General features: G+C 36.3%; 1 protein-coding gene across 4 annotated transcripts in view; it reads right to left on the bottom strand.

Annotated features, from left to right (window-relative positions):
* The window catches only part of KCNIP4 (potassium voltage-gated channel interacting protein 4), a 398679-nt gene that overhangs the window by 347120 nt on the left and 34780 nt on the right, over nucleotides 1-16779 (bottom strand). Inside the window, exons 1-2 of one of the 4 annotated variants that reach the window (XM_085059246.1) lie at nucleotides 11389-11535; nucleotides 10459-10607 (exon numbers count right to left, since the gene is read on the bottom strand). The exons of 2 other annotated variants lie outside the window; for them this stretch is intronic. In XM_085059246.1, the coding sequence (XP_084915372.1) occupies nucleotides 10459-10606 (148 nt within the window). In that variant the 5' untranslated portion in view covers nucleotide 10607; nucleotides 11389-11535. Of the gene's footprint in view, nucleotides 1-10458; nucleotides 10608-10964; nucleotides 11124-11388; nucleotides 11536-16779 lie in introns of those variants that run through there. One more of the 4 variants, XM_085059245.1, reaches the window with a different exon arrangement.

Genomic DNA, 16779 nt, shown 5'->3' with positions numbered 1-16779 from the left:
CATGGTGATGTGCTTTAGTTTGAACAGGAGTTTCTTTTGATAAGTTAATTTAATTCACGGATATTAGTTATTTACCAAATGCAGAACTTCACACTTTCCTGGATTTGTGCCTCCACAACTTACTTAAACATTATTGAAAATCTGATCTGAAAGCAGAGCTCTCTCTGATGTTCACCACTGCAGTGTCTGAGTGCTTCACAAACATTACTACATTTATATTCAAAATATCCTTGTGAAATGAGAGGTTATTATTATACCTTCTTTATGCAGAACAGAGGCACATTGAGATTAAGATCAAAGGTATTGACTAATTTGGGCACTTGGTAGGAAACTCATGGAAGCTCATTTTCACAATGCTTAATACACAGCCTTTCATACATATTCAAAGCTGAGTTAGTGATGCTGCAAGTGCCCAATACTCTGCAAATCGAGGATTCACGCAGAAAACAAGAAATACATAGTGTCAATATCTAAACTTTGTCTTAACTGACTTCTTTCATGTCACATCAGGGGAGCTTTAGGTTAGATATCAGGATATCAGGAAAAGGTTTCCACCCAGAGGGTGCTTGGGCACCCCAGGGAAGAGGTCACAGCACAAAGCCTGACAGCATTCAAGAAGTGTTTGAACAATACTGTTGGGCACACAGTGTGATTCTTGGGGTGTCCTGCACAGGGCCAGGAGTTGGACTCGATGACCCTGATGGGTCCCTTCCAACTCAGCATATTCTATCATTCTGCAGCACAGGGGCTCTGTGGGAGAAGAAATCCGGTTCTCCAGCATAAATTAACCATATGGACCTCTTTTAGTTTTTTTATCCTGTTTAGTTCACTGTTTTCTAAATTGTTCAGTCAACAGCTATGGAATTACACTGTTTTTTTACTAAAAGTAGAGGCATTTTGGTTTCAGGAAAATTTGACAGCTAGGAAAAAGATAAACAGCTGCAGTCAGTTACTGTGTCCCCATATCATTTGAAACTAAAATGAGACGGACTAACTTCTGTGTTTTCTCACAGCAGAGAATATTGAGATTCAGCAACACAGGACATAATTTTATGTTACTGTAGGGACATACTGTGATGACTCCCCTGCTCTGTCTAAGTTTGATTTTTCTCACTTGTCACGTTTCATCTCAGTTGCGTCAGAAGTGATATGAATGAAAGGACTTAGTTTAAGCAGTGAAACTATCACAGCTTGGAAAGGGTAGCTCTTGTCAACTGAAGGGTCTTTAAAAATTTTACCTCTCAATCAGCAAAGATAAACACAAACGTGAAAAGATAAACGTAGTGACATTTATAGAAGCTCAGCTGATAGATACTACAGTCAAAAGCTGTGGTATTTTGATGGCTTTAAATATACATACACATTAAATATAACAAGGAATTCAGATGTAATGATGCTAATTATATTCAGAGGAAATTGATGATGTGAACTGACTGAGGTCTAAATACTTTGTATTCTTGCTGTTACATTCAAGACAACTTGAACCTATGCATAGGCTTAGGCCAGCAGTAGGTGACAAAACCAGCTTCACCTTACTATTGCCCTGGACCCTGAGTCCCTGTATTGTCAGAAATAGGTTTTCTCTGCTGTTGACAGTGATAAGCCCAACCCTTTCAAGTATCTTGCTTTTACACTCCCAAGACCAAAGATAATACAAATTAAATGATGTATTAGAAAATTACCTTTAGTATTAGTGGTATTAAAATTTTTCAACTTTTTGGCTTATTGTAATTTTCCTTTTCCCAGCCTGTATAACCAAGAAATCAGGATGGCCTCAAACATGGAGGGTTACAGAGAATAGTACAAAAGCACATAAGTAGCACAATATTTCCTGTACCAGTTTCTGTGACATATGTGAAGCCAAGTATGCCTTCTGCTTTCCTACACAGTATAGGCTTGCTGGCATTTGCCTGGGGTGATCTGGAAAATTCAGTTGCACTGTTGCCACATATGACTAATATTGTCATTGAGCCCACTAAACAATAGATGGCTTGGTGAAAAACTTTACCTCCTTATTGACTTTTTGTTAGTTTCTTGTACATGGAAAGGATGAGTAAGAAAGTTAAAGAGTAACTGAGAACACATCTCCTTGCCAAAAAGATAATGCTACTGGGAGGAACAGCAGGGAGGTGCCAGCAGGACAGCATTATTACAGCAATGAAAAGCCCCAAGTCCCCTGCTTACCCCCTTTGGGCTGAAAGAAGGGCAAATCTATCCTATCAGAACTGTTGTGTGCCAGAACTATCAAGACCCCACTGCAGACTCCCACAGAAAGAAGCATTTAAATTAAAGGTGGAAGGGAGAGGGATGGGGGGGAGCAAACAAACCATCACGTAATTTTGTTGTTTCCTACTGTTTTTCCCTCCTTTTTTCTGCCCTAACTTTTCACTTCTGAGAGATGCTGAGAGATTTCCTTTTATTTTGATATTTTATGGTAAGATTTCCAGTCCTAATGATTCACAATGGCAAAAAAAAAACCAAAAAACCAACAACAACAACAACCAAACAACAAAAAAAATCTGCTTTTGCTTCTTTTAAGAAGCTGCTTCTGTCAGCACGCTTGATCTGCAATAGAAGTGCTCCTTCCAGTCACAGGATTTTTTCCAGGGACAGATGCTTGCAAATGCAGTTGTGCAGTAATACCCAGTACACTTCGGTAAACAAAATGCAGGTATCACCAATCACCACAACAAATTCAGTTCTTTGTGAGCCATACCACTTATAAAAAGACATTCAGAGATCTCATTTAATCTGGAAAACTCTGAATATATTTAGCCATTTAAATTGCTGGAATAATGCCCAGATGGAAAGTGGTAAGATATTTAAAGATTGATTCCATTTTCTAAGTATGCCATGAATATAAAAGTCCTTCTACTTAATCTAATATGCTTCTTTGGCCTATTAGTTTTGGACTGATAAAATGTTTTAAAATAAAAAATCAGCAGTTGGCAGACACAGTAAAAATCAAAGATACAGTGAGTATAGAGACTTAATAGGAATACATATCGGTTTCATAAAGGATATATTTGAGTTTCCAAAAGTAGTGAACCTCTACCATTCATTGTATTCCAAACCTCTGATTACTAGAACTTGGTTTTTAAGTAATAGATTTTCATTCAATTAGAAATATTGCTTTTATTTTTCTTTTTAAAAAGGGTATACTGACTTTTGTGTAAAAATGAAGGAAAATATGGGGAAACAAAATTAAACATCTGATTCTCCAATGGAGAGGTCAGATCTTCATAGCTTGCTTTCATGTTCAGAGAATATAATTCCTATATTGTAGTGCAATGGTTAATTTTCAAATATCTGCATAATATTGAAGCAGTAACTCCAATTTTGCTAGAGAAACAAGAAGTATTAGAGAAACAATTATATTTCTGGTACAATCAGATGATTAAAAAGTAGTTAATCAGCTATACCTTACATTCTTCAGCCCAGTTCAAGAAGATGGTAGGATTGTGTTTTAATAGTTTAAACTGATTGAACAATACGGTGTGCATTCGTAAGGAGGATTAATGATCTCAATCAAAAAATAAATTTCTTTACGCAGAGTCCAGAGCGACACTCCTGGAAAGGTTCCAGTCAGCTTGATGTTCCTCATGCTTTTTATATGAGAAGAAAACCCACATTTGTGATGATTAATCAAAAAGTAAATGGTTAATTAAAAGGGTCTGTTCACAGTCCTTAATTAGAGATAATTTAAAATTGTGCACTCTTAGGAAGTTTTGGAAACAGCTTGGTGCTAATAATGGTCAGTAGGAAAAGAAAGAGAAGAGACGCAAAGAGCAAAAAAGCTTGTGAGTTCAACACGCTCTTTGCAAACGCAGAGCCTGAAAGGCAACAATCTGCCATGAGCTAAGGCTTCATCTTCCAGCATCATGTCCCTCCTAATAACAGCAATGATGGAATTAGAAAGGTGGCAATTGCAGGAGACCATAAAAACCCATTCTGACATGAAGGAAACATAGTTCCAAGAGAAAAGGAGAAACAGATCTTGTTGTGTAACATTTGTATATCCAGGGAAGCATAAAGCAGAAACTCCGTGAAGTAATACACCCACATCTTTCTGAGCCTTATTTCTCAGGGGTTAACTGTGGAGCATATTTAATCCTTTGAATGTCAAATCCTAAGGAAATCTGATTTCCATGAAGTATGATTTTCCTTGCATTACAGCCACATTCACTCTAAGGAGAACTCATTTCATAATCTGCACTTTGCAACTTGCTATCTTTGTATTAAGAACGTAGTTATGGATAATGCTTACTTTTATAGGCACTAATAACTGTTTTAAGGGCTCTAAAGATGCATGTATGAATTCTCCCCAAACTGTAAACTAGTGCTTATTGCAAGAGTTCAGCCCCTTTGTTTTAAAATTTGAAAATGTTTAAAAACCTTGTAAGTACAGAGTAAAAATCTTTTGCAAGATCTTTTGCAATGACTGTGGCCTCTAATTTTAATTTTAAAACCTTAGAAGCATCGTAAGATATATGTTCATGGGGTGCTTTTTATGAGAAATATAGGAGAGTGATTATTAAACTTTCTCTATCCAAAAATTACGCAAGATAATTTTATACATACAAGAGTGTGTGTCAGAGCCTCACATTTTCATTAGCTATATGCAATACTCAGTTTAACAAGCCTGTATACAAATACACAGTAAAACCCCTTTTCAAAACATTAATCACTCTGGAATGGTTCAAAATTGTGAGAATCTATGTTTTTCCAATTCCCGTTTTAATGATCTGAAAGACAGCAAGAATTCCTACGTAATACACTTTCCTGATTTGTGACATTAACTATTACTGCTGCCCTGAACAGAGTATTATAAGTCTTATTGAGATCAGATCTCTCTGTGCTACAAATTTAAAAGAAAATTATGTTCACCAGGGAGAGCCTCTAATTTTATGTCATGATTTGTCTTTCAGAGTTAGCATTTAGCAAGAAGGGAACAAACTACAAAGTGCCCTTTTTTGCCAGGTAACTTAATACAACTCCTTTGTCTGAGATTATAATGGGTGAACAGGCTTTAGTGTAAAGCAAAAGAAAAAATATTAAAAATAGATTATTACGCCTTATCTTTTTTATTTTCTTAGGATTTTAAAAACAATTTTTTCATAGCTAGTAAATATATTCAACTACATCATTATTCTACTGTGAAGAATTATTTAGCTAAGAATCGAATCCTATATTGGTTTCAAGAAAAAAAATTGAAGTAAATAAAAATGTTCACTTAACAACACTTTTACATCTAAGTAGAGTATATCCACATTTTCCATCCAGTTCAGTGAGTTAAAAAAAATATGTGTATACAATGCATTCAATATTTGTTCAGAAGGTAAAACTTTCATAACATAAAATGTATAATTTACCCAGAGAGCCAAAAGGTATAAGGCAACATGAAACCTTGACTAACTAGAGACAAATAAGAAAACAGTGCTAATTCAGAGTTCACTGTAATTAAAGAAAAACCCAAAGCAATACTGAGCAATGTTCATTAATTCTGAGAAAATATCATTCAAAGACACAAAGTGAATAAGCTTTTCACACTGTAAGTTTTCCTGGGTCTAAGTTCTGGGCAGCAAACTTAAGATTACCATGTACTCCAAGAGCAGCACCATCAAATTGTAAAACATTTAAATAAACATTTCAAATAGAAGAAGTGAGCTAAACATTGCTTGACTAGAATTCTCAAGTAAATTTATTTTTGTAGTTTTTGCAAAATAATAATTTCTGTATTGCCTAAAACCATTAAAGGTTCAATTTTTAAATGGCTTTCTGTGTTTGTGTTCAGAGCAGAGCAGCTCAGATGTGTTCATCTCTTCAGTCATTAATACTTGCAGTCATAAACTACAAAGCCTGTTTTTGGTCATTCAACAAAGATTGCATAGGGTTATGATCTAATTATTTCCATGCTGAGCATCTAGAATGGAAAGGAGAAACAGGTCTAGCAAGGTCTCAATCTCTCCACAACTTCTCTCTCCCTTTCTCGATCTCTCCTTTTCCTGCATTCCTCCCCCCTTCCCCCCCCCCCCCACTTTTTTTTCCCTCTTAGAGACTTTCAGACTCAAAATTGCAAAGTCGTGTGAACTGCAGTTCTATAGGCACACAGGACAAATGTTTTCTAGTGCCCATTGAAAGGTCCTCTCACATAAATCTGTGATTTCAGCAGAAACCAAACAATGCTCAAAGCATCTGTGAGAAAGATGAGAGGGAAGAAACCCACACAAACTAGATGTAGTTTGAAATGACATGAAGTAAAAAATGATACATCTGACAGGCTATAAAAATTCAATTACTGGACAAGTTAAGATCTGAACTGTACATCAGCAATCCCCTAGGAGAGGGCTGTTAGTAAAGAGCAGCTACTGGGACAAGGGAATGAAGTCAGGAGTATATTCCTGACACTGAGTATCTATTATTTATTGTTATTTTCTGACAGTTTTATCTACAACATTTATTTCATGGTTTTCCTGTAGGGAAGGTTATCTAGGACCAGGCAGATTTCAGGAACTATCACTCTATGCATAGGAAAAAAAAAAGTTTTTGCTTCAGTAATCATGTTAGGAAAAAGCTCCTGTCTCATAATTATGTCATGATGTTTTCTAATTAAGGCTGTTGAGGGCTTTGATAGTGGAATATAAACCCTGCATGTAATCCTGATGTCATCACTTTCTACCTTACAGGTTGTGTTTGCCTCATCACTTCATTGCTCACTAGAAAAGGCATAGAAACAAGCACATGGGAAGTAATGCTGACAGACATTGGAAAAATGTTTCAGCCCAAAGAACCCCTATCCAATATGAATAAATTTTTTTCTTAATTTTTAACAACCAGGAAGAAAAGTTTCTCATGGTCTTTGAAAGACCATGAGATGTGACTAGATTTCAAAGCAATGGTCAACTTATTTGCATAGGAGAAGCAAAGGCAAATGGGTTACAGGAGACAAACTACTATCATGTCCACATGAAGTGCATATTTAAAAACACAGTACTGACAATCTTCAGCAGGAATTTTTTGAGCTCTCCACAGTCTGAGACAATATGAAGTACCCTAGGCAGAGCAGAATTTTAACTAGCTCTGAAATAACTTGGGCTATTTTTTCCTTACATACTTTGTCAAATGTACTATTTGACAGAGAAAAACACACACAATGATTGACAGGTTGGGATTATTCCTAAAGCACTCATTTCTCAACTCATAAATATGTGATATGAGGAAACACAAACAATGTAAAAAATACAAATAAACAGTTTATAATGTATAATATTTTTAGCAGTGTGAAATGCAGAGTCAGCAGTGCGATGCCTCCAAATTTATCTTCATGACAGACAACTTGTTTTCCTCTTGGTGTCTCTCATTTGCATTTTATAAAATCTGCAGCAAAATGTATATTCATGGCATAGAACAATTGTGAAAGTCTCATAATTGCCCTAGGTTTCCTGAGAAGGCTGCCACTTTAGTGAGGCAATACTTCAGGGCTGCTCATTTTTGAAAGTGATCATTTGAAAGTGAAAATTTTTCAACAATTCCTTTAAACTTGGGCTCAGACGGTATTGTTGTATCGAGGTCTCACTGATGCATTCCTGGCACTAGCCATAGTCTGTTCCTCTGGCCACAGTTACAAGATATCTGCTCTCTGAAACCACTGTCTGATGGAATTGGTCAAATTCTGAGCTTTGAGCATTGATTAAAATACTGGGTTTACTACAGAAATGTTTTCCATTGACAACCATGTTATTCCATTTACTCTTCTCTGAAATACAATAAGGTGCTTTTTTAAAATTCTCTTGATTATCCTTTTGAGGATGCACTCGTGCATTGAATCCCTGCTGTTTAAATACTGAATCAAAAAGGGTTGAGCATAATTATCTTTCCGGTACTTATGATATAACATTCTTCTTATTCCTAGATTTTGAAACACGAAGAGCAGGAAGACATCCCCAGTGTGAGGACATTCTAAAATTTTATCTTAATAGTGAAGACTTTCATTCTGAAAATAGAGTTAAATCATCCAAACATTGCAGTAAATCAAATATTTATTTTCCTGCTCCAAATTTATAAATGGAAATTGTCTCTGAAAGTATAATTAATTCTATGAAGTTAAAACATGTTGACAAACACAGTTGCAAGATCATACAAATAAACTAAAGTACGAAAATTTAATTGTAGAGGAGAAATAATCTCTGCTTTAAAAGAAAGGTCAAATATCCACTACTTTCCAGCATTTTCAGCTGCAAATGCTACAAGGGCAATGAATTACCAAATAATCTGGCACTTAGAGTTAAGATTTTTTTAGAAATGTGAACAAAAAAAATTCAGTTGTTTTTTAAATACTAAACTGCAAGTCTCAACTGCGCAATGACTATTTTTATACCACTTTACCATTTTTATGCTTTTACACAAATCAGTGTAAGATAACTGATGGGGAATCTGATTTGTGTAAAAGAATGTCTGAGTGGGAATGAGGCACCACGATATGATTTGCAAACCCACTTTCATGGTTCCAACAGAAAACAGTGGGTATTGAGCAAGCAGATCTGTAGCCACATGCTCTTGGTTCCTACAGCACTGCCATGAGTAGCAGGAATGCTCTATCACTGCAGTCCAACAAAACCTATTGGGCCAGTGAGGTCACTTTGGACAACAGAAAAGTGCTGAAGAAAGCACCTCAGGATGGCAGTCTTCTTGATCCCGATAAATATTCAAAGCTTCTTGTAAAGGTGTCCCTGTGGGAATGTGCTTTCTATCATTTGGTACTACATAAAGTGAAAACAAAAGCTTCATTTTGAGTTAAGTGTGTGTCAGATTCTGACTTTGTCTCTGTTGGAGTAATTCAGAGTAACTTGATCGAGTCTGATTTTATAGTGATTCATCTCTCTGCTAATTCACTTTACCAAAATAAAATAAATCCTTAGTTCTGTCACCACCTATTGACTGTTTTAAGACCCTTTGTGGAGGTGTAAATTATTAGCCAGTGTGAAGGTACTGAAGAATCAGACCTATAAACTTCAATGCCATTTACTTTAGATTCACCCATCATTTCTAGAGAGGTGATTGCTTCAAGCTACTGAGATTGATGATAAATAATGTGATGAAAAACATACTAAAAATGCACATGAATAAAAGGAAGAGAGTTCTGAAAGAGTTACAGAAAATCTGTTTTTGCCTCATTAGCTCCAGTAACAATACAAAAAAAAGAAAGTGCAGCAAATTATAAGTACAACCTAATACAATAATGGGAAATCAAGCATGTATTTAGCAAATCATAATATGCATATGATTAAAGCAGCCATTTGTTGAAAATATTAATTTAAAGCTTTAAAAATGAGTGGCCAAGAATAGTTAAATGTTTATGCTCAGATTAAAAGGCATATGAAGCCCTTATTTACTTGGACAATGCAGAGATCAGTGCAGTTTAAAACCAGAGGTAGGTTCTATTTAACCAGAACATTGTTTCAAAAAGCTGTAACTAAGCTAGTAGAGCATAGCCTTTAAAGTAAATGTGTAAATAAAGTAACATATCACATACGGAGGTTATGGTGACTTAGCTCTTCCTGACAAAGCAATGTCATGCATTTTTTTTCATTCTGTTTGACACAAATTGAATGTGCTGAGGACCTGGTTTGATTTTGTGTTTTCTTTTGTGTTTGATTTTGTTTTTCTTATGTCATAAACTGTGTAAAAGGGAATGAAAAATGCTGCCAAAATGCAAAAGAATTGTTCAGGGCAGTGTTTTTTCTCCTGTTTTTACATAATGTTGCAAAGTACAAATACGATGGTAAAGAGATGAATCTGTGCTGAATAAAATTCTTAACTGTTTGTATGTTCCTGAGGGAAATAATGTGAAGCAGATAAACCATCATTTCAGGATGTTGCTGCTTAATTTAACATTCATAAAAGAGTTCAACTTTCAATGGTGAGATATTTCACAGCCAAGTTCTAATTTAAAAAGAAGCATTTCTTTCAGTATTTATTAATAAATACAGTACATAACATCATTATCTATAAATGTGACAGAGTGTTACCTTTCTCCATTTCCTCAAAGACAAAGGGATTGATTGTGTAATTTCCATGCAAATATACCCTGACAACAGTGAAAGGAGGTTTTACTCATCAAAACAGAATTTTGGGTTGGGCCCTGATAGATTGCTGGGTTTTACATTCACTCATTTATCTTCTGACTGAAGGATTTTTTTTTCTGCAGACCATGTATTTTTATGTGCTGCAAAATGAATACTCCTGCAGTACAATTATTTTTGTCACATTATGATAAAGCACCTCAATCAAAGCTGTACCATTTTTAATCTCTTTGCACAATAGGCTCAAGACAGCAGAGACTTTTTGTACCTGTAACTTGACTGATGTTAAATTCAGTAAAACCATTGTATCAAAAATTCAGAATTCTTCGAAGGACAACAATTTCACCTACACTAAAATTTTCAATAGAAAAGGTACCTTTAGAGCTCAAATTTTTCCAGGCAAAAATTCGCTTTATCAAGCAGCAATTCCTAAGCATTTTCTTGCAGCTTGCAGGCTTCTGAGGATACTGTTGCAAATCTTCATTCTCCTCATGTGTTTTCTTCTTAGGGGCTAACACTTCCATCCTAAATAAAAACTTAACCTTTAGTTTTCCTGAAGGATATATATACAACTTATATCCATAGACTATAGGTAAGGGAGATGGGGGGTGAAGAGACAAGATGGACTGGGGATAAAGGGGAAAGATTTAGAATTTCATTAACCATTATTCTCAGCTCATACATTCCTAGTATTAATTAAGTGGAATTAGTGTACTAATATTCTATTAGTTTAATTATTTATCTGGAACATTAATGTATTTGCAAAATATACAGATAGGGTAAAATCAGATTTTATCTACTATTTTTTAAAACTCTGATTTTAACTTAAATGACATATATTATATAATATCTCTAGATGGTAAATAAATATTTACCTCTTACCTTAGTCAGTTGTTTAGGTAAAGGAAATAATGTAGTCCTTTATGCATGAACCTATTATCCTTCCTATCTTAGCTTGCCTCACATCAGTGTCATAGAGGAGAGCTGCATTCCTCTAGCTGTTACTGAAAGACAGCTGCTCTACCCAGAAAAGATGAATAGTTGGGATTCTGTGCTGCCTTAATGCCACTGTCACTCAAAAGCAGAAGAGCAGCTGAGCCACTTAAAGCCAGTTGTACACTTGGGGACCATTTCTCTACACTCCCTTCTCATTCACAGAGGCAGACCAATAAATTTCTACATGACATTATTTTTCTTTGTAGACTGACACTTTGAAGAAGCCAGAGGCCATTAGCAACAACCAACACCGACTAGGACCTAGCCAAAGCTCTACTCAGTGGCTACAAACCCAAGCAAAGGAACCTACCCAGTGCTCCAGGAGTTTTGTGCTACTCCAAGGTCACGCAAGGGTCCTAAGCAGCATTCCTGTTTGCTCTTCAGCGAGCTCCAGCCAGAGATGCCGAGGAGATGAGAGCTGCCGAGGACAGACCCACGGTGCCAGCATCAGCAGCCCTTTGACAGCCAGCCACAGACTGCACCAGGGGAGCTGCTCTCATCACGAACCAAACTGTGCCCAGCCTGTGCCAGGACACCAAAGTGGCCCCTTTTTCACTCCCCTCTTTTTCCCCTCACACTGTGCTCTCACACACAGCCTGCATCTAACAATATTAAACACAATTTCTAAAGGCAAAAGGTAGGCAAGAGTCAAAGGAAAAAAGAAAAAAAATGAATTGGCACAGTACATACCAGAGTTTGATAAACAAAGCTGATTTTTTAATTGTAAACTTACTGCTTCCTAAAGAAAGCAAGCATAATGGAACACAGCACCTCACTGCCTGCACTTCCGTCAGGAGTTCCTATTGATTATGCAAAACAATCAAAGTATGCAAAGGAACAAGTTTCAATTTTCTACAATTTATTTTTTATAAGATACTGGAACTCAAAGTTTTCTTAATCAGTCAGCTTCCCTTTGAACTGAATTCATCTTCATACCAATTACACACATTTGCAAGTTTGACAGACGTACAGTTTCCTGTGGAACTTGAACTATGGATTAAGTGTGTTGCTCTGAGCAAAACGTTACACACAAAACCCCATCCCTATCTATAACAATGGAGACATCTCAGGTCTACCCACACAGACTAGGACACTAATTCCACCTCTGGAAACAGCCTATCAATCAGCTGTAAAGAAAAAGCTGTCAGTAAATTCTGTTCATAACAACAGAGAAGCATTGGCCTTAACAACTGATTTTTAGGCTGCCAAAGTAAAGAGAAGCACTTCCATTCAGATTCCCATCTAGGGATATATTTCAGACCCATTACTATTTAGAAATGAATGACTGAATTAGCACTGTTAGAACAATACTTGCTGATATAAGGTCCTTTGAGTCCTTAGCATGACACAGCACTCCAGACATGGCTGTATTCCCACCACAAGCCACCACCAAAGTAAGCCGAATTTCAATATGATAACAGAGTTTCTGAAACTTCAGCCGAGAAACTTCTTCCAATTTAAGCATATTTCACAGGTCTTATATCTTTCAAAAGTGGCATTCTGAGAATAAATATTAATTTTAAATTGGTTTTTACTGTGCTAAGAAATACATTTTCACCAGACAATATTCAGTCTGCATTTCCAGATGATTAATGCAACAGAATTTTGATTTGTGAGAACAAAATATGAGTGCTAGTAATTAGCTACAAAGAATAGCTATTTTTAAAAGAGAATGCTCCCAACTATTCCTACATCCCACTTTTAAGTGAAACTAATGTACTCTAGAAATTAGAGTTCATCCCTCTGAACACTGCAGGTTCTCTTCTGATCAGTCTGTGCAAGACATCTGCAGAAAGTCACCCATCTTCTCTGCTGGAACACATACATATTGCTCCTGTCCTGTGCAAAGAGAAAATGAATCCTATGCCCACAAGCACTGGAACATAGTCTCATGCAGTATAACTTCAAACAGCTAAAGCTTGAAAATGTTGTAACAGCAATTCAAGTTCAAGCTTTCTGGATATAAACCATCAGAGAAAGTGCCTGCCCATGTAACAGTCAGCTATAAAATCCTTGATGTTCCATCTCAAAGGCCAGCTCTCACCACAGATTCTGTCACACTCCTCAGAGAACTTCATCTCAGAGATTCATTAATCCATAGGGAGTGTGAATGGGGAACCAGAACCAGCAGCTGAGACAAGCCTCTGGGAGAATGATTCCCATGATGGGATAATAAACAGGAATGTGTTCTGCCTAGACATGGAGCAACTGTTCACATGCAATGGGAGAGGGCTGCTGAATACGGTTCCGTATTACTATTTGAATAAAGTCTTCAGGAGGTACAAGAATACAGGGGAGTTTTACCAGAGATGGGATGTATGAAAGCACAAATTCAATCACACTACTCAGGAGGGAATGGAGAGGTAGAATCCTTGCTGAAATCTTCAGGGTTTGCTTCTGTGCACCTGAAAACCATGTCTTATTTGCCATAAGAAGAGCTTCACTTGAGATAAATCTCTAGAAGGAAGTATTTTTTATAAAACTGGTTCAGAAGATGTCAAGATGTTCAGATTGCACTGTATCTGTTTCCTTACTTCAAAAGTCAAGTCCTTAATCAAGTCCATAGCAATTTTCTTCTATAATAGAAGTATACATGAATCAGAAGTTCTTTGCCATGGTAATCATCATGCTGTAATTTTGTAGTGACTTTAAAATAAGCTTAAGCTGTAGAACACTAAGTTTCAAGGTACCATTGAATTTTTCCAAAAAAAAGTGATGCTGTACTTCATATAATCATAACAATGATTTACAAAAGGAATTACCATCACCGTTCTGAAGCTATGTATTTGATTTACCTCCTTCTCATCTTCGGATCATGCACTCTGATTTTGAGGAAAGGAAATGGATTAATAGTGAATTCCACATTTACAAACCCAAGGACTCTAAAAAATATATTACACATGACATTAGAGAGATACTGGTCATATTGTAACACGAGAAAAGCATGTGTGAAAAGGGTATCAATCCAGGCTGCATAAGTTCCTCCCTTTCCCAAAATACATTGAATCATTTCATAATTAAGATGAAATTAAAATGGAATTTAAAGAGCAGTCTATGGAACCTGAGCAACTTCAGGGTCTGGGAATGGGGAGATCTTATGACTGGGAGTGAGTAGCAAAACAGGTCAGAAAGAAAATAAACAGAGTGTTTAGCACTAGTGGGAGTATCAACAAGACAAATGCAGAACAACAATCTGCAAAAACCTGAAATGCTTCTGGTCTGAGCCCATACATGTTACTGCAGCATTAATCAAGACCCTGAACTCTTCCTGAGCACATGCAAGTTAGGAAAAGCAAACTTTACTGCAGCTGCAACAGTGCACAGGCATAGGGATTGCCTAAAGAAGGCAAGTTTTCATTATTTCATGGTATTGGGTTTTACCTGTGATCAGTTAAACCCAAAAATACAGCTGGTTTTTTTTGTATAAAATTTGTTATTTCCTATTGATGGTTAAATAACTATTTTTATGAGTGATCTAAATCCTCCAAGCTAAAAACTCCGGAGAGTCACAAGCTGATGAATCACAAAAGGACTATGTGATGCCACATAGCTACAGACATTTTGAGCAATATTTATTTGAACTACAAGGAGATGTCTTCTAGCTGGGTGTACATTGGTTTATGCGTATTGTCTTAATATTGGTTGATCAGATTTGATCTTTGGGAAAGTGAAACTGAAGTTTATATGGATTTATATCATTGTTCCCTCAATAATGAAATAGAAGTTGAAAAGACCAGAGGCATCATTATACAGTGAGAAATACCTCAGGAATATTCCAGATGAAACAGTCAAAACTGGCATCTATATGGGATTTGGAGGGGAATCTTTACAGAACTGTCTAGTTACATTAGCTGACTACTCTATCACAACTATTTCAAGAAGTTTCACTGATGACTGTGTGTAGTTATAAGGGTCTGGAAGAAAGAAATCATTTAACATCAACAATAAAGCTAGATTAAAGCAGTGATGTCTGCTGAAAACTTTGGGCCACTGGAGATTGCAGCTATAAGTTTTGATATGATTGCTGAAAAATAGGGCAAGCTTACAGAATCCAGTTCTGGATGAATGTGTGGGTGACTGCTGACATGTTAAAGAATATTACAATGAGATGCTTCAGAGAAAAAGCAGGGTTTACTTTGATTTTGTTTTTCTCAGCAGAGGCAGTCTTCAGTAGTATTTTATGATACCTGATTTTGGTAGATGAAGGAAAGGAATTGTGAGCAGAAAGGAAAATTTCATTCTCTTTCTGTAGAATGAAAAATGGAACAGAAAAAGATGGGAAGCAAAAATATATCAGCTATTTATTTACCTCCACTGTATAGTGCTCTCTAAGGTTTTGCTGTTGCACTAACTTGAACTTTGTTAACATGTTTTTATCCTTTTCATCATTTGTTTGTCTATTTATAGGCAAAAAAAAAAAAAGGCAATTGGATAAATATCAGTTAACAAAAGCTTTATGTATGCTTCAATATTGACTAAAATTTTGGGTTCTACTTTTGACAAAAGAAAACAGGCAAATCTTAATTTGTCTTGAACATACTGCAGAGTCGAGCAGTGCTAGTCTCTCTGGAAAGTCTGTGGGAAGCATTTGAAAAAATTCCACAAGTATAGGGAAAACTGGTTTTTTTTGTAGGTCTTGGTTTTTTTCTCATCTCATAAAGGTCATCCTCCTTTATGTATAAAATGTCTATAGGTCTTGCCTGTTCATGCATGGTGCATCTCTGTATTGTAAATCAGGAGAAAATAAACAGGAATAGTGGAGCAGACTGCCCCAGAATTCTTTTAGTTTTTCAACTCTGAACATTTTGCTGGGACAACACAGGTTAATAATTGACTTCAGGTTGTATTCAGGTTGCCTGGCTTAAAAGGAAAACATCTGTGCTCACACATGTAACCTCACAGCGCTGTGTAGGTCACAGGAACACCTTGTGATACCTGAAACAATTAATTGACTGCAGTAAGAGCAATGAGCAACACAACCGAGGGCAAACTGTTGTGGGTGGGAATTTCAGAGAGCTCCTTCGCTGTGCCAGAGGAATTTCACGTCATAATGATCCCTCATGGGGTTCTAGGTATATTGGAATGAGCTCTCATTGCATGATTCAGTAGTCAAACTAAACTGAGAGAAAAGGTTTACCTCCTGTCAGATTATGGTGACAAGAGAGCTGACAAGGACTGTGATATGACTAGAAAGGGTTTTAATGCTAATCCATTGTTAATGGTAGTTAAAACCTTCCTGCTTACTATTAGCAGTTGTCTGGAGTGCATATATCCACTCCCATTGGTTAAAGTGGCAGGGAGCTTTAGATTTTCAGTGGTAATAAATATTTATCTGGAAAGAGAAACATAATCTATTTACTGGTGAAAAATTAGAGTTTTATAGCTGCCAAGAAGCTTTCAGAAGACTGAATTCTTACAGGACTTGTTACAGGTACAGAGTAACATTTCATTTTCCAAAATTACAGGAGGAAATTGGATTACTGAGAGGAGATAAAGGGATATGCAAACCATAAGAAGTTTTTAGTTACTTCTAAAATTATTTTTCGTGGGTAACTTTACATTAGCAAATTTGAACAATCGCATGTCCTTGCTATGAAAGGCAAGGATCCTTGGAAAAAGTTTTTTTGAAAAACTATTCAGTAAAATCACATAGCTGAGAAGACTACCTGGGCTGGGTATTCCAAAGCTGAAAAGGTCCATC

This window comes from Lichenostomus cassidix, chromosome 4, assembly GCF_008360975.1.
Source record: "Lichenostomus cassidix isolate B80296 chromosome 4, HeHo_3.0, whole genome shotgun sequence".
Taxonomy (NCBI): domain Eukaryota; kingdom Metazoa; phylum Chordata; class Aves; order Passeriformes; family Meliphagidae; genus Lichenostomus; species Lichenostomus cassidix.
This window is presented reverse-complemented; position numbering and strand designations above follow the sequence as displayed.